General features: G+C 44.4%; 1 protein-coding gene and 1 long non-coding RNA gene across 3 annotated transcripts in view; one reads left to right on the forward strand and one right to left on the reverse strand.

The window, feature by feature from the left end:
- Positions 1-17,970, forward strand: part of LOC115117109 (collagen alpha-2(V) chain-like) — a 61,771-nt gene that overhangs the window by 21,904 nt on the left and 21,897 nt on the right. For both annotated transcript variants that reach the window (XM_065023411.1, XM_065023415.1), the window contains exons 13-43: positions 920-973; positions 1,421-1,474; positions 1,656-1,709; positions 1,838-1,882; positions 2,038-2,091; positions 2,470-2,514; positions 2,858-2,911; positions 3,197-3,295; positions 3,561-3,605; positions 7,750-7,848; positions 8,085-8,138; positions 9,002-9,109; positions 9,289-9,342; positions 9,439-9,537; positions 9,668-9,721; positions 11,609-11,707; positions 11,957-12,010; positions 12,483-12,536; positions 12,666-12,719; positions 12,834-12,887; positions 14,479-14,523; positions 15,033-15,131; positions 15,337-15,444; positions 15,621-15,674; positions 15,972-16,025; positions 16,380-16,433; positions 16,593-16,646; positions 16,969-17,130; positions 17,324-17,377; positions 17,519-17,680; positions 17,846-17,953. In XM_065023411.1, coding sequence (XP_064879483.1) covers positions 920-973; positions 1,421-1,474; positions 1,656-1,709; positions 1,838-1,882; positions 2,038-2,091; positions 2,470-2,514; positions 2,858-2,911; positions 3,197-3,295; positions 3,561-3,605; positions 7,750-7,848; positions 8,085-8,138; positions 9,002-9,109; positions 9,289-9,342; positions 9,439-9,537; positions 9,668-9,721; positions 11,609-11,707; positions 11,957-12,010; positions 12,483-12,536; positions 12,666-12,719; positions 12,834-12,887; positions 14,479-14,523; positions 15,033-15,131; positions 15,337-15,444; positions 15,621-15,674; positions 15,972-16,025; positions 16,380-16,433; positions 16,593-16,646; positions 16,969-17,130; positions 17,324-17,377; positions 17,519-17,680; positions 17,846-17,953 — 2,241 coding nt within the window. The remainder of the gene's footprint in view (positions 1-919; positions 974-1,420; positions 1,475-1,655; positions 1,710-1,837; positions 1,883-2,037; positions 2,092-2,469; positions 2,515-2,857; positions 2,912-3,196; positions 3,296-3,560; positions 3,606-7,749; positions 7,849-8,084; positions 8,139-9,001; positions 9,110-9,288; positions 9,343-9,438; positions 9,538-9,667; positions 9,722-11,608; positions 11,708-11,956; positions 12,011-12,482; positions 12,537-12,665; positions 12,720-12,833; positions 12,888-14,478; positions 14,524-15,032; positions 15,132-15,336; positions 15,445-15,620; positions 15,675-15,971; positions 16,026-16,379; positions 16,434-16,592; positions 16,647-16,968; positions 17,131-17,323; positions 17,378-17,518; positions 17,681-17,845; positions 17,954-17,970) is intronic.
- On the reverse strand, positions 16,191-16,975 carry LOC135573748 (uncharacterized). The gene is made up of 2 exons (XR_010464875.1): positions 16,889-16,975; positions 16,191-16,811 (listed from the first exon to the last, which is right to left on the reverse strand). It is a non-coding gene; the product is annotated as an uncharacterized LOC135573748 (long non-coding RNA).

A 17,970-nucleotide genomic window follows, 5' to 3' on the forward strand; every position in this document is an offset into this window, starting at 1 on the left:
TATATCTCACTGATCATCCCCAAAGCCATCACCTCCTTTGGCCACCTTTCCTTCCAGTTCTCTGCTGCCAGTGACTGGAACGAATAGCAAAAATCGTTGAAGCTGGAGACGTAAATTTCCCTCACTAACTTTAAGCATCAGCTATCTGAGCAGCTAACCGATTACTGCAGCTGTACATAGTCCATCTGTAAATAGCCCACCCAATCTACCTACCTCATCCCCATTATGTTTTTATAAACTTTTCTGCTCTTTTGCACACCATTATCACTACTTGCACATCAGCATCTGCTCATTTATCACTCCAGCGTTAATCTGCTAAATTGTAATTACTTCGCTGCTATGACCTATTAATTGCCATACCTCCTCACAACATTTGCACACACTGTATATAGACTTTCTTTTTTTCTATTGTGTTATTGACTGTACGCTTGTTTATTCCATGTGTAACTCTGTGTTGTTGTTTGTGTCGCACTGCTTTATCTTGGCCAGGTCGCAGTTGTAAATGGGAACTTATTCTCAACTAGTTTACCTGGTTAAATAAAGATGAAATAAAATAAATGTAAAAATATATATATATACTGTATATAACTGTAGTTAGAATGCAATATAACGGTAGTGGGCTGCAAATACTGCATTCAAAATAAATAAATACATTTACTGCAGTAATTTTGTAGTGTAACTGCAGTTACAGTGCTGTATAACTGCAGTTATTCTGCAATCACTGCATCCAAAATACCACAGTTGACTGCAGTTACTTCACTTTTACTGCAGTTTCAAAACCGCAATTTTTTTTTGTAAGGGAAATGCTGTTTGTCTATATCTGAGAGAGTGAAAATTACAACTATTTGTTACCTACCTGTACTGTAATGTCTTCTAGCAGCTGAGAATGCTATGTGAACGTGATGTTTTCCCTTCACAGGGAGAATCTGGCCCATCCGGAATAGATGGAGATAAAGGAGCCGCTGGATCTGCCGTAAGTAACAAACTGTCTTTCAACTGAAACCAACTATCTGTCAGCCTTCAAACAACCAATGATCTGCATGAAATATCTTTCTCAGTCACTGCAGATCAAATGAGTGTTGAATGCAAAGGCATTTGCAAAAACACAATTAATTACACACTTCTTTTATGATAGACATTTCAAGAGTTTGATTATACCACTTACAACAATTCCATATGATTAAAGTCAGTTGTAAGACTGTAGATGGATGTGCTTTATTTTCCCATCCACTCCCATCCAACTGTACTTAGTTAAGAAAGCAGGGACCATTGCCTTCAACCTAAACTTGAATAGTCTTCATTTTGTGAGTAAAACCAATGAACAATAGTCCACAATTAGAATAGACTGTTGTTTTAATGGGGCCACTGTATGTACTTATAAATGTGAAATAAAACCGTGATTAAATGTGGTGATTTCCAGGGTGCCAGAGGTTTCCCAGGACTGCCAGGTCACCCTGGACTGAAAGGCCTTAAGGTCAGCAGCAGCACATGGATGATCACAATGCTCATATCTATGTACTGTAGTTTGAACCATGACTGCATGTACACTTTTATAAATAGGTAACTTGACACTGTGCTGTTATGAACTTCTGTGAGATTCGTTAGAGCCTAGAACAGACCTGATCAGAACTAATGAGCTAATGTCTCATCAACAGGGTCATGCAGGTCTTCTAGGAGCGAGAGGTCAATCTGGTGCTGCTGGGTCAAAGGTAAACTCGCCATCATGCATATCTTTATATTTGTGCTGCTTCGCAAGGTTACTATCTAAAAATGATCTGTTTCAGTTTGAAATTGCTGCACATATCGTGACTCTCTCTCTCTCTGTGTTATTTTACAGGGCCCATCAGGTACTCCAGGTGGAATGGGGCCCCCTGGTCCTGCGGTAGGTCATAATCAATGAGTTAATTGCTAATAAATTATTATATGATTGTAATACCTGTTACTCACACACACCAATAGCTGTAAATACGCTGATATGTGTCCAGTCTGTTAGTGAAGAGTATAATATTATGTCAAACATGATACTGTATATTTTAGGGTCCAGCAGGAATGCAAGGGGAGAGAGGAAGGAGTGGGCCAACTGGACCTGTGGTAAGAGAGATATGACTACCTCTGACCTCTGACCTATAACTCTACATTACACAGCTCCATCTCTTCATTCCATTGATTTCCCACCTGAATGAAATTGATCTGAGGTCAGTTCTTATTCAACATGAGGCATCATTGGTTTATATGTAGGTTCAAAATGTTTTGATTTGGCTTATCAGTGACACATGTTGTAGCCTTTGTTTTTATATTTTATTTATCCAGGCGAGTCAATTAAGAACAAATTCTTATTTACAATGACATCCTGGCTTACAATGACAGCCTATGCTGCCACTGTCCTCCTATGGTGATGTGCATTGATGATGAGATGATAGAGGTGAATTTGTCAAATCTTCTTTCAGTTGTGCATCTCTCTCCATACAGGGGAAACGTGGTGAATCTGGACATATTGGGAAAGCAGGACCACAGGTAGGACCTCTAACATCCAACAAAACATCACCCTTCATATCAAATTATTATCATACACAAATCAGTATTACAAATGCAATATAACAATATACTCCAAATACACTATTTTCCTGAAAGCCAGTATAAAAGTGTTATACATTTACAAATCAGCAGTGATGTCAACTGGGAACAAGTGATGTTTCCAGTACTAACCAACACCAGATGTGTCCAAAATGGCTCTCTATTTCCTATATAGTTTCTATATAGTGAAGGGAATAAGGGGCCATTTTGGATACAGCCCCAGGTGTGAATGACACGCAGCCTACTGTACCAACCAACCATCCTGGATGTGATGTGATTCTAGGGTCCTATGGGGATCACTGGAGCTCTAGGATTCCCAGGTAGTCCAGGTATAAAGGTGAGTACCGTTCATTCTTTAATAGACTTTGATGGAGCACAGTCCTCTTCTTCACACCAGCCATGTACTAAATATTGGTTACTCAAACGTATAACCCAGTCCTTCCCCCTCAGAATTACATTTCATTCTAAACAGGCCCATTCGGATTACTCTATTCCGATAAAGATGTTTATATGAGGGTGTTTTTATGAGGGTGTTTTATTCATTATGAGCTATGAATCTGTTCAACAACGGTTGATTAGAGTGCATGTAAACACACTCTGACTGTGACACTGTTGTTTCCAGGGGCAACCAGGGCCACCAGGAGCACGAGGGACAGGGGGCCAGCAAGGACCAAGAGGGGAGGCCGGACGCGTGGGATTGGCTGGAGCTACGGGAATTCAGGTGTTTGGCTAATTCATGATGCTAATAATCTCTACACCTACGACATCTGTACTATCAACAACTCACCACTTCAGGGTGTAGACTGATTCACTGAAAATGTAGCTGAATCTGGTTTCTGATTGGAACGTCCATTGAAAGAAAATTCTATTGTAAATTCCAATGACATGACAAATTACTGTAAATGTTAAAGTATTTTATGCTTAACTGACTTGTCGAGTTAAATTAAGTTTAAATAAATGACTTAAAAAAACATTGATTTCTGTAGGGTCCAACAGGAACAGAGGGTGCTGCTGGAACCAAAGGACCATCCGTATGTATAACTTCCTCAATTTCATCTCTCCTTGTTCATCTCCTTGTTCATCTCCTTGTTCATCTCCTTGTTCAGCTACTCCCTTCTCCTCCCTTCAATCTAATGTATTTCTCACCTTCCAATATTCCAAATATTAATATCTGATTATGTATTCCTCATTATTATGTAAAATCCTTGAAAGTATGTAATAGGGTGTTGGCCCCCACATGCTGTCTAGACAGTAGACTACAGCTTGTCTTGTTAGAATGGGCCCTGGCACAGAGTCACAGAGACAGTAGAAGAGAAGAGGACGGAACCTAGCTGTCCTCCGGCTACACCATGGTGCTACCATACAGTCTATCCTGTTAGAATGGGCCCTGGTACAGAGTCACAGAGACAGTAGACGACATTCTGTCCTGTTAGAATGGGCCCTGGTACAGAGTCAGAGACAGTAGACTACAGTCTGTCCTGTTAGAATGGGCCCTGGTACAGAGTCAGAGACAGTAGACTACAGCCTGTCCTGTTAGAATGGGCCCTGGTACCAGAGACAGTAGACTGTCTGTCCTGTTAGAATGGGCCCTGGTACAGAGTCAGAGACAGTAGACTACAGTCTGTCCTGTTAGAATGGGCCCTGGTACAGAGTCAGAGACAGTAGACTACAGTCTGTCCTGTTAGAATGGGCCCTGGTCAGAGACAGAGTCAGAGTCAGAGACAGTAGACTACAGTCTGTCCTGTTAGAATGGGCCCTGGTACAGAGTCAGAGACAGTCTGTCCTGTTAGAATGGGCCCTGGTACAGAGTCACAGACTAGATTACAGTCTGTCCTGTTAGAATGGGCCCAGAGTCAGGACACAGAGTCTGTCCTGTTAGAATGGGCCCTGGTACAGAGAGACAGTAGACTTACAGTCTGTCCTGTTAGAATGGGCAGTCTCAGAGACAGTAGACTACAGTCTGTCCTGTTAGAATGGGCCCTGGTACAGAGTCAGAGACAGTAGACTACAGTCTGTCCTGTTAGAATGGGCCCTGGTACAGAGTCAGAGACAGTAGATTACAGTCTGTCCTGTTAGAATGGGCCCTGGTACAGAGTCACAGAGACAGTAGATTACAGTCTGTCCTGTTAGAATGGGCCCTCAGGACAGTACAGAGAATGGGCACAGAGTCAGAGACAGTAGACTACAGTCCCTGGTACAGAGACAGTAGACAGTCCTGTTAGAATGGGCCCTGGTACAGAGTCAGAGACAGTAGATTACAGTCTGTCCTGTTAGAATGGGCCCTGGTACAGAGTCAGAGACAGTAGACTACAGTCTGTCCTGTTAGAATGGGCCCTGGTACAGAGTCAGAGACAGTAGATTACAGTCTGTCCTGTTAGAATGGGCCCTGGAGAGTCACAGACAGTAGATTACAGTCTGTCCTGTTAGAATGGGCCCTGGTAGAGTCAGAGACAGTAGACTACAGTCTGTCCTGTTAGAATGGGCCCTGGTACAGAGTCAGAGACAGTAGATTACAGTCTGTCCTGTTAGAATGGGCCCTGGTACAGAGTCAGAGACAGTAGACTACAGTCTGTCCTGTTAGAATGGGCCCTGGTACAGAGTCAGAGACAGTAGATTACAGTCTGTCCTGTTAGAATGGGCCCTGGTACAGAGTCAGAGACAGTAGATTACAGTCTGTCCTGTTAGAATGGGCCCTGGTACAGAGTCAGAGACAGTAGATTACAGTCTGTCCTGTTAGAATGGGCCCTGGTACAGAGTCACAGAGTCAGAGACAGTAGACTACAGTCTGTCCTGTTAGAATGGGCCCTGGTACTGTCCCCTGTTAGAATGGGCCCTGGTACAGAGTCAGAGACAGTAGATTACAGTCTGTCCTGTTAGAATGGGCCCTGGTACAGAGTCAGAGACAGTAGATTACAGTCTGTCCTGTTAGAATGGGCCCTGGTACAGAGTCAGAGACAGTAGATTACAGTCTGTCCTGTTAGAATGGGCCCTGGTAGTCAGAGACAGTAGACTACAGTCTGTCCTGTTAGAGACAGTAGACACTACAGTCTGTCCTGTTAGAATGGGCCCTGGTACAGAGTCAGAGAGACAGTAGATTATGTCTGTCCTGTTAGAATGGGCCTGTACAGAGTCAGAGACAGTAGATTACAGTCTGTCCTGTTAGAATGGGCCCTGGTACAGAGTCAGAGACAGTAGATTACAGTCTGTCCTGTTAGAATGGGCCCTGGTACAGAGTCAGAGACAGTAGATTACAGTCTGTCCTGTTAGAATGGGCCCTGGTACAGAGTCAGAGACAGTAGACTACAGTCTGTCCTGTTAGAATGGGCCCTGGTACAGAGTCAGAGACAGTAGACTACAGTCTGTCCTGTTAGAATAGAGTCACAGAGACAGTAGATTACAGTCTGTCCTGTTAGAATGGGCCCTGGTACAGAGTCAGAGACAGTAGACTACAGTCTGTCCTGTTAGAATGGGCCCTGGTACAGAGTCAGAGACAGAGACAGTAGATTACAGAGTCAGAGACAGTAGATTACTGTCCTGTTAGAATGGGCCCTGGTACAGAGACAGTAGATTACAGTCTGTCCTGTTAGAATGTGGTACAGAGTCAGAGACAGTAGATTACAGTCTGTCCTGTTAGAATGGGCCCTGGTACAGAGTCAGAGACAGTAGACTACAGTCTGTCCTGTTACAGTCTGTCCTGTTAGAATGGGCCCTGGTACAGAGTAGAATGGGCCCTGGTACAGAGTCAGAGACAGTAGATTACAGTCTGTCCTGTTAGAATGGGCCCTGGTACAGAGTCAGAGACAGTAGACTACAGTCTGTCCTGTTACAGTCTGTCCTGTTAGAATGGGCCCTGGTACAGAGTCAGAGACAGTAGATTACAGTCTGTCCTGTTAGAATGGGCCCTGGTACAGAGTCACAGAGACAGTAGACTACAGTCTGTCCTGTTAGAATGGGCCCTGGTACAGAGTCAGAGACAGTAGATTACAGTCTGTCCTGTTAGAATGGGCAGTCTGTACAGAATGGGCCCTGGTACTGTCCTGTTGTTAGAATGGGCCCTGGTAAGTCAGAGACAGCCTCTGTCCTGTTAGAATGGGCCCTGGTACAGAGTCTGTCCTGTTAGAATGGGCCCTGGTACAGAGTCAGAGACAGTAGACTACAGTCTGTCCTGTTAGAATGGGCCCTGGTACAGAGTCAGAGACAGTAGACTACAGTCTGTCCTGTTAGAATGGGCCCTGGTACAGAGTCAGAGACAGTAGATTACAGTCTGTCCTGTTAGAATGGGCCCTGGTACAGAGTCAGAGACAGTAGACTACAGTCTGTCCTGTTAGAATGGGCCCTGGTACAGAGTCACAGAGACAGTAGACTACAGTCTGTCCTGTTAGAATGGGCCCTGGTACAGAGTCACAGAGACAGTAGATTACAGTCTGTCCTGTTAGAATGGGCCCTGGTACAGAGTCAGAGACAGTAGATTACAGTCTGTCCTGTTAGAATGGGCCCTGGTACAGAGTCAGAGACAGTAGATTACAGTCTGTCCTGTTAGAATGGGCCCTGGAGTCAGAGACAGTAGAGAATGGGCCCTGGTACAGATCCTGTTAGAATGGGCCCTGGTAGAGTCAGAGACAGTAGACTACAGTCTGTCCTGTTAGAATGGGCCCTGGTACAGAGTCAGAGACAGTAGATTACAGTCTGTCCTGTTAGAATGGGCCCTGGTACAGAGTCAGAGACAGTAGAATGGGCCCTGGTACAGAGTCAGAGACAGTAGATACAGTCTGTCCTGTTAGAATGGGCCCTGGTACAGAGTCAGAGACAGTAGATTACAGTCTGTCCTGTTAGAATGGGCCCTGGTACAGAGTCAGAGACAGTAGATTACAGTCTGTCCTGTTAGAATGGGCCCTGGTACAGAGTCAGAGACAGTAGATTACAGTCTGTCCTGTTAGAATGGGCCCTGGTACAGAGTCAGAGACAGTAGATTACAGTCTGTCCTGTTAGAATGGGCCCTGGTAGTCAGAGACAGTGTCCTGTTAATGGGCTGTCCAGAGACAGTAGACTGTCTAGAATGGGCCCTGGTACAGAGTCAGAGACAGTAGACTGCAGTCTGTCCTGTTAGAATGGGCCCTGGTACAGAGTCAGAGACAGAACACAGGTTTAGGTATAATGATGTGATTTCTACCCCAGGGAGCTCCAGGTGTCCAGGGTCTGACTGGACTGCTTGGCCCCGCGGGGCCCCCCGGACCACAGGGAACCACTGGACTGCCCGGGCCTAAGGGCCAACTGGTAAGAGATTTGTTGTTTAATTTTGACCACTCATTTCATTGTTTGGATCAAGAATAGTTGTCAGGTCCCCTAGCTGTTACAAAGGTCATAGGTTTCATAGGTTTCCATGCTCCAGTTAAAATGCTCTCATATGGCTGCATGTTCATAACGCCGTCAGGAAAAGCTACTTCTAAAAACTTGAGATCGTACATTGTCGGTAGAAACATCTATTCATCATATTCTTCTCTTCTCACAAGGGTGATTTAGGCATTCCCGGATTCAAAGGAGAGGCTGGATTCAAAGGAGAATCTGTAAGATATACAACCCGTCATAATGAATGTCTCTCTAATTCCATGGTTTAATAATGTACAGTAGCAACCACATGCATTTGTTGAAAGGCAGGTTATGTTGAAAGGCAGGTGATGTTGAAAGGCAGGTGATGTGGAAAGGCAGGTTATGTTGAAAGGCAGGTTATGTTGAAAGGCAGGTGATGTTGAAAGGCAGGTTATGTTGAAAGGCAGGTTATGTGGAAAGGCAGGTGATGTGGAAAGGCAGGTGATGTGGAAAGGCAGGTTATGTTGAAAGGCAGGTTATGTTGAAAGGCAGGTTATGTTGAAAGGCAGGTTATGTTGAAAGGCAGGTTATGTTGAAAGGCAGGTGATGTTGAAAGGCAGGTTATGTTGAAAGGCAGGTGATGTGGAAAGGCAGGTGATGTGGAAAGGCAGGTGATGTGGAAAGGCAGGTGATGTGGAAAGGCAGGTGATGTGGAAAGGCAGGTGATGTGGAAAGGCAGGTTATGCTGGCGCTGGTTTCTTTCTGAATGGAGTGCATGTCTATCTGAGCCTTCCTCCAAAGTTCAGCATGTTCAGTTCATTTATTTGGCCTTTGACAGATGTCTCTTGCATTATCGAGCAATGAGTTAAAGACAACATCAAGGGTAGCAACATTTTCCACTGGGCTCTTCCTTCAGTCTAGGCCAGCTTTAAAGTGCTTAGTGCATGTTGAGCAGTTTGATGCTCCTAGGGACAAGTACGTTTATCCACACCCAAAGTTGAGTGCAACAACAATATATTCAATTCATTTCATGGTGCTCTTAAAAGGCCATACAGTAAAATATAACAAACACTAATGTATGATGTGGCAGCCATGTTGTTTGATTATGACATCATTGTAGGGTGCACCTGGTGATCATGGAGCGCTGGGTCCCATGGGAGAGGAGGGGAGGAGGGGAGGACGGGGTGACGCTGGGACTTCAGGAGCCGCTGGACCCAATGGAGAGAGAGTAAATCCGCTCTTTCATTGACTACAAGAACTTTGTCTGTCTCTGTCTCTTGTCTTTCTCTCTCTCTCTCTTTCTCTCTGTCTTTCCTCAGTACATTCAATAACAGCAAACAGCTAAATTAGTTTATTAAAATCAAAACCTTTTAGCAAATTCTGTTAAAACCAATTTGTAATTTCCAGGGTGCTCCTGGCAGTAGAGGTTTTCCTGGTCAGGATGGGTTACCTGGTCAAAAGGTAGGTTGATTTCTCTTTGAGGTCTAGGTCAGCAGGTATAAGTCATTGAATAATAATATTATGCCATTCAAACGCCACACTCCATTCTGTGATCAGGGTGCCCAAGGTGAGCGAGGACTGGGTGGGTCATCTGGTGCCAAAGGTGCCGATGGTGACCCAGGACGCACTGGAGAGCCAGGTCTTCCAGGGGCACGGGTGAGATAACACACCTCTACCTCTCGTCAGCATTCTGTATCACAGAAGAATATTCCTTTTTGGTGATCATCATGCTTATGTTGATCCTAGATGAAACATTTGATTAAAATCCTCCCTTTTCTTTCCTCAGGGTCTGTCGGGTCTTCTCGGCTCCCAGGGTCCTGAGGGACACCAAGGACCAATGGTGTGTGGATATGAGTCAGGAAATATATATATATATACTGTATATACTCCCCTACCCATATATATATATATATATATATATATATATATATATACCCCTATATATATATATATATATATGTATATATATATATATATATGTAAACTCAGCAATAACAAAAAAACTTCCCCTCACTGTAAATTGCATTTATTTTCAGCAAACTTAACATGTGTAAATATTTGTATGAACATAACAAGATTCAACAACTGAGACATAAACTGGACAAGTTCCACAGACATGTGACTAACAGAAATGGAATAATGTGTCCCTGAACAAAAGGGGGGTCAACATCAAAAGTAACAGTCAGGGCCTCCCGGGTGGCGCAGTGGTTCCGTACTGCAGCGCCAGCTGTGCCACCAGAGACCCTGGGTTCACACCCAGGCTCTGTTGTAACCGGCTGCGACCGGGAGGTCTGTGGGGCGACGCACAATTGGCCTAGTGTCGTCCGTGTTAGGGAGGGCTTGGCCGGTAGGAATATCCCTGTCTCATCGCGCACCAGCGACTCCTGTGGCGGGCCGGGCGCAGTGCACGCTAACCAAGGTTGCCAGGTGCAGGGTGTTTCCTCCAACACATTGGTGCAGAGGTAACAGTCAGTATCTGGTGTGGCCACCAGCTGCATTAAGTACTGCAGTGCATCTCCTCCTCATGGACTGCACCAGATTTGCCAGTTCTTGCTGTGAGATGTTACCCCACTCTTCCACCAAGGCACCTGCAAGTTCCCAGACATTTCTGGGAGGAATGGCCCTAGCCCTCACCGTCTGATCCAACAGGTCCCAGACATGCTCAATGGGATTGAGATCTGGGCTCTTCGCTGGCCATGGCAGAACACTAATATTCCTGTTTTGCAGAAAATCACGCACAGAATGAGCAGTAAGGCTGGTGGCATTGTCATTCTGGAGGGTCATGTCAGGATGAGCCTGCAGGAAGGGTACCACATGAGGGAGGAGGATGTCTACCCTGTAACACGCAGCGTTGAGATTGCCTGCAATGACAACAAGCTCAGTCCGATGATGCTGTGACACACCGCCTCAGACCATAATGGACCCTCCACTTCCAAATTGATCCGATCATCACCCTGATAAGACAAAACTGCGACTCATCAGTGAAGAGCACTTTTTGCCAGTCCTGTCTGGTCCAAGGATGGTGGGTTTGTGCCCATAGGCGACGTTGTTGCCGGTGATGTCTGGTGAGGATCTGCCTTACAACAGGCCTACACGCCCTCAGTCCAGCCTCTCTCAGCCTATTGTGGACAGTCTGAGCACTGATGGAGGGATTGTGCGTTCCTGGTGTAACTCTGGCAGTTGTTGATGCCATCCTGTCCTACAGGTGTGATGTTCGGATGTACCGATCCCAGACGCTACAGTCTTGTTGGATGCATTTACAGTTTGTTTTGGTTGTGTTTGAGATTATTTTATGCCCAATAGAAATGAATGGTAAATAATGTATTATGTCATTTTGGAGTCACCTTTACTGTAAATAAGAATATAATGTTTCTGAACACTAAATGTGGATGCTACCATGATTATGGATAATCCTGAATGAATGATGAGTAAGAAAGTTTCAGATGCACAAAGATCAGGCCCCAAAACATCCTAACCTCTCATCATTACAATAGTATAGCATTGGGGGGGTGTTATGATATTTGTGTGTCTGTAGATTTCTCACTCATCATTATTCATGATTCATTCATGATTATCTGTAATCATGGCAGCATCCACATTAATGTAGAAGTGTTCAGAAACATATTAAATACGCAGGGGAGTGTGTAATACATGTTCTTATCTATAGACAGGCCAAATGTGAACATACCTCTGTGTCTGTCTCTCCCTCCCTCCCTCCCTCTCTCAGGGAGGAGGAGGAGAGGATGGGGGACCAGGTCCAGCAGGGTCAGATGGTACCAGAGGTCTAGCTGGAACCATGGGTGTAGTTGGACCAAAAGGCTTTACTGTGAGTAACCCACCACTTTATGAAGATCATGTGAGTGTGTGTGTGTTCCTTTCCACAACATACAGTAGAAGCAGCTCCATTAAACCCATCACATTTAGAATGATGAATGAAATAGTGTAGTTGTTTGAATGCGTCTTCCAGGGACCATACAATGTCAGGAGAGACACTGGAATGCTACTTATATGATATAGGAAGAGGGAAACATTGACATGTTATTGATTGTGGATCATTGTTAATTTGTCCTCACAGGGAGACCCTGGTAAGGCAGGAGAAGTGGGGACCCCAGGTGTTGCAGGACAGAGGGTAAGTACACTACACTCATCAGGGGTTCAAATATGATTTTGTAGGTGGTGGAACTGCCCCTCAAACTGGTTCATTTCCAAATATAAACTGGGTGGTTTGAGCCCTGAATGCTGATTGGCTGACAGCCGTGGTATATCAGACTGTATACCACGGGTATGACAAAACATTTATTTTTACTGCTCTAATTACATTGGTAACCAGTTTATAATAGCAATAAGGCACCCTGGGGGTTTGTGGTATATGGCCAATATACTACGGCTAAGGGCTGTCTCCAGGCACTCCGCCTTGCACCGTGCCTAAGAACAGCTCTTAGCCGTGGTATATTGGCCATGTACCACACCCTCTCGGGCCTTAATGCTTAAATAAAACATTTTCAGTTTCCATTCTATGCTTTCTCCCATTGTAAGCTGGTAGATCTCTGCTGTAGTACCTCATCGTACACACTGACCACTGAGGACTGTTTCTCATACAGGGGGTTAATGGGAAAGCCGGAGAGATGGGCGCTGGTGGCACTGCTGGTCCAGCAGTAAGTATCTGATTAATACGTTTCAATTAAACAATACATACCGACACAGTTTAAACTTTAAATACTGTATGGGGTTATGGTAAGCTTAAACTGTTGCTGGTTTTCCTGTCCATACCTGACTTCTTTTAGGGAGTTGCAGGGAAGAGAGGAGAGCAAGGACCTCCTGGTATGAATGGCTTCCAGGTATGCTGTTTGACATGGGATTTATTGACCTTGTATTTACTAGGATAGAGACTAGTGATAGTACTAATCAATGAAATGAGGAAATGAGAGCTATAATGGTGTGATGTATTTCAGGGTCTACCTGGGTCTGCTGGTCCACCTGGAGAGTCTGGGAAACCAGGTGCTGAGGTACGGTATGACATCACGCCCGACTGTGATAACCTCTATTTTACAGTTGATTTGTTTACAGCTTATTTATCTTACATTTCAACAATAGATGATTTCTTTAGATAATGAACTAAACGTTGTTATGTTGATAGACTCATGACTGGGTATGTGTGCCTTTTCCTGCAATGGACCAAGCAAAGGCACATATTAACCAGTCATGAGTCTGCCAACATAACGACACACAGTCCATTCATTATCTACAGTAAGAATCTAGAAATGTAACATGTTTTTGACTTGAGTTATAGATATACAACACTACTATCAGGTTCAAATCAAATTAAATTTGATTGGTCACATTAAACATGGTTAGCAGATGTTAATGCGAGTGTAGCGAAATGCTTGTGCTTCTAGTTCCGACCATGCAGTAATATATAACAATTTCACAACAACCACATTATACACACAAGTGTAAAGGAATGAATAAGAATATGTACATATAAATATATGGATGAGCGATGGCCGAACGGCATAGGCAAGATGCAGTAGATGGTATAGAGTACAGTATATACATATGAGATGAGTATGTAAACATGATATAAAGTGGCAGTGTTTAAAGTGACTAGTGATACATGTATTACATCGAACGTTCATCAACGTTTCAGGGTTATTTAATGCTGCATTTACACAGGAAGGCCAATTCTGATCTTTAACCATATTATTGATAGCAGGTTGGCATTTATTGGGATGACTCATGTTCTGGAGGCAGCTCTGCAGTGTAGTCACTTGCTGGCACAGCCACAAAGTCATAAAATCAGATTTTAAACCTAACCTTAACCACAATGCTAACCTTTTGCCTAACCTTAAATTAAGACCATTTTTGTTTTCATACCTTTTTCTCGAATATATCGCCAATTTTGACTTTCGATCTGGCCCATAAACGTCAAACTGCTTCTTGGCAAAATGTATGATCTGATTGGTCAAAAGACCAATTAGTGGAAAAAGATCCAAATTACGCTGCCTGTGTAAACAAGTTCAAGTTGATTTGTTGTATGCCCATGATACATATGGTATACACAGTCCAACGAAATGCTTACTTGCAGGTTCCCTCTCGACAATGTGACAACAATAAGAAATAGTAAAAGATAAGAATACGAAAATAATAAGTGGAAGATCATAAAAATGTAGCATAAGTATACATACAGGAAGTGTGTCAGGGAAGGGGATTGGACAGTAAGGAAGGTGGAAGAGGGGATTGGACAGTAAGGAAGGTGGAAGAGGGGATTGGACAGTAAGGAAGGTGGAAGAGGGGATTGGATTGGAAGAGGGGATTGTAAGGAAGGTGGAAGAGGGGATTGGACAGTAAGGAAGGTGGAAGAGGGGATTGGACAGTAAGGAAGGTGGAAGAGGGGATTGGACAGTAAGGAAGGTGGAAGAGGGGATTGGACAGTAAGGAAGGTGGAAGAGGGGATTGGACAGTAAAGGAAGGTGGAAGAGGGGATTGGACAGTAAAGGAAGGTGGAAGAGGGGATTGGACAGTAAGGAAGGTGGAAGAGGGGATTGAAACAGCCTGTCTGTTGTGTTGATGAAATGTGTTTGGTATTGTCATTCCCAGGGTATCGCTGGAGAGGGAGGGGCTGCTGGTCTCACAGGGCCAAGGGTAAGCCATCTTCATAGCTGATTTATCTATTCATTTGATGCCCATTTGAATACAACTCTCAATAAGGGAAAGTAACCCTGCCCCTCTGCAGAGAAAATGCATCTTCCAACTGAAATCATAATCATATTGATATTTTTCAATACAGAAGTACAATGACCTAATACATAATGGAAACCTATCATGTGGCAAAATGCAGTTTTTTTCCCAATGAGGTTTTGTTTGAGTTCAGTCCTAATCTTCACTAGTAAAATAAGGTTTGTAACTAGGGCACTGTGTTTTTGTTAATCCTGTCACATGACCTGGTCTTTATGTAAAGCTTATTCATCAAACTGTCCCCTTTTTTTATGTCAGATGGTCCATCACCATCCTCAGACACTGCTTTCATTTTTGGTCTATTTCTCATTTCTGGAAAAAGCTTCAAATCCAGATCATGTGATACGATAACATTAATAACATACAGTGCTGTAAAGAAGTTGTTTGTAGCTGACCAGTGGGTGATTGTATGGTAGGGTGAGCGGGGCATCCCAGGAGAGAGAGGTGATGTGGGAACTAACGGTCTACCGGGGCCCAAAGGTATTTCAGGAGGGCCAGGACCAGAGGGACCAAAGGTAAGTACTATAGCACATCACTTTCAAATATTGATTTATTGATTTGTGTCTTTATTCATTCAGTCATTTAACCAGGTTGTCAAATGATATCTCTTCCACGATGGAGGCCTAATGCAGATTAACAATGTAATGATGGCCTCATATATCCATGTTATTTCCCACAAACATGGTATGAGAGTTGTTTCTGTGTGTGTTCTTCCCCCAGGGGGGGTCTGGAACTAAAGGAACTGTTGGGGACATAGGAGCTGCAGGCCTGCAGGGGATGCCCGGGGAGAGGGGTATCCCTGGTTCTCCTGGTCCTAAAGGAGATGTGGTAAGTATCTGTGTTGGAGGGGAAAATATCACTTGGTTAAGTACACAAAGTACCTCCAGAGTCCAAGACACTAGAAGGAAGTACAAGTTGTCACCCTTCAGAGTGGTGTATTCCATGTTATAACTGGGTGGGTTCATTCTGCAGTCCTGTTCTGCTGACCCCTCTTCTCTCCTTAGGGTTCAGTTGGTGAGAAAGGAACCGAGGGTACTGCTGGAAACGACGGGCCCGGGGTGAGTGTTACCTTACACATACATGTCTACACATACCTTTCGGAGTCACCTAAATGGATTACATCAAGGGTTTAAGCAAAAATAACATCTTAAAATGTCACCCATAACAAAATTCTGTTAGGTTCAAGTTGAATGATATGTCAACATGTAGTGACGTCATCATAACCAGCTTTAGGCCCTGGGTTGAGTGTAGTCACCTTTTGATGCACCTTCTAGTTTCATTGGTTTCACAACTATAGTAAGTTGTTCACAGCAAGTTGTCGAATATTTGAAATCCTGTTTGTTTTTCATTTGAAGGGACTTCCTGGTCCAGTTGGACCAACAGGAGGCATTGGGCTCAATGGTGATAAGGTAAAGCACTCACTCACTCACTCACTCACTCACTCACTCACTCACTCACTCACTCACTCACTCACTCACTCACTCACTCACTCACTCACTCACTCACTCACTCACTCACTCACTCACTCACTCACTCACTCAAATGTATTCATGAAGGCCTCTTTACATCATCAGTTGTCACATAGTGCTTTAATAACAGTAACCCTGCCTAGACCCTAAAGGAGCATCCAGCATACAGTCACCAACAGCACTTAGACAGACAGACTAGATGAACATACACTGTAGCAGAGAACACCTCACCATATTAAGGCCTCAGTGCCTACCACAGATACCCAGACAATATATTATATTTGTTTGTTTTAGGGAGAGGCCGGCCCTAAAGGGCCCCCTGGACGTCGAGGAGCGAGAGCAGTGGCCGTAAGTACTGCGATTCATTTTGTAAAATTATTGACACACGTGAAATACTGTAAGTTATATTGTGTACAATTGTCCCATAGTAAAAAAAGACAATTGCAATATACTGTTAATAGTTCTCATATACCTCTGTACTGACCTCTGACCCAACATCTGTTATAGGGAGCTTCTGGGGAGCCTGGTCCAACCGGTGCAGTAGGATTCCCTGGGTCTCCTGTGAGTGGCTTTCAAACAATGTGGGGATCTGTCACGCCCAATAGTGTCAGCAATGACAGGCGCCTTCCCTGTTGTATTGTGTCTCTTGGTGTTCTGTTAATTAGTCAACCTTGGCTTGGTGTTGTTACAGGTGTTGTCTGAACAGATTGCGCTGCAAACATCCTCCTGTATAATGTTGAATAAACATTTCAGTAATGGTCAAAGTTAATAACCATTTCCATATAACCACATAGTAACTATACCCATGGTGAGACTTGGAAGTCGTTTTGCATGGCGATGAATCTGCCCAGTAATCATGGTCATTGTGTCCGACTCGTTGCAGGGTCCCGATGGGCAACCCGGGGTCAAAGGTGAACCAGGAGAGAGGGGTCAGAAGGGTGAGGCTGGAGCACAGGGACTCCAGGGAACAGCTGGTAAACTTGGTTCCCAGGGTCCTGATGGTGTGACTGGACTAAAGGGGGCCAGAGGAACACAAGGGGCCGCGGTGAGTGAGTCGTACTGAGGGTGACGTATAAAGGCTGGGGCATTCATAGAAACACTTCCCCATGGTATTTACTGTAGAAATAGACCTGATCATGGCTACTCAGCACAGAGTAGGAATGCTTTTCCAGGGAATTCACTGAATATGTAGTACAGTATGTTGATATTTTCTGATAAGAATTTCATCTCATTTTCAGGGTGGGTCTGGTTTCCCAGGATTCCCTGGGGGAGTTGGTCCAGCAGGCTCCGTTGTGAGTTAATCCTACTATCAACCAATCAAATCACTTTATACCTATGAAATCACCAATAAATTATTTCATAAACAATAGAACACAGAGCAATACAGTGAAATATGTTATTCCATTACTCACGTTGTCTTTCCACTCTTCCAGGGTGAGGTAGGGGTGCCTGGAGACATTGGTACCCCAGGGAAGGCAGGTACTCCGGGAATTAGAGGCGAGAATGGAGGCCCTGGGCGTGTAGGAGAGAGAGGGGCCCCGGGCCCAGCAGGTGCCCCAGGAGACAAGGGAGAGCCTGGAGAGGATGGACCAGGGGTAAATATGAGAGAGTTACAGAAGTAAAAAATGTAGCTGTATCGTTCAGAGTGGTTTACAGAGCGAGACTTCTCTGCCACCCTCCATTACTCTATACTTCTTTTGCTAGACTAGGAAATATCTGAAGTTACCATTGGCCAATGGGATGGTCTTTGTTTCTGACAGGGCCCTGATGGGCCGGCGGGACCACCAGGTATCTCAGGACAGCGAGGTGTTGTGGGCATACCTGGAGTCAGAGGAGAGAGCGGGATGGTTGGGCCCCCCGGTACTGCTGTATGTATGGAACTCAA

Source organism: Oncorhynchus nerka, linkage group LG2 (genome assembly GCF_034236695.1).
Source record: "Oncorhynchus nerka isolate Pitt River linkage group LG2, Oner_Uvic_2.0, whole genome shotgun sequence".
Classification (NCBI taxonomy): domain Eukaryota; kingdom Metazoa; phylum Chordata; class Actinopteri; order Salmoniformes; family Salmonidae; genus Oncorhynchus; species Oncorhynchus nerka.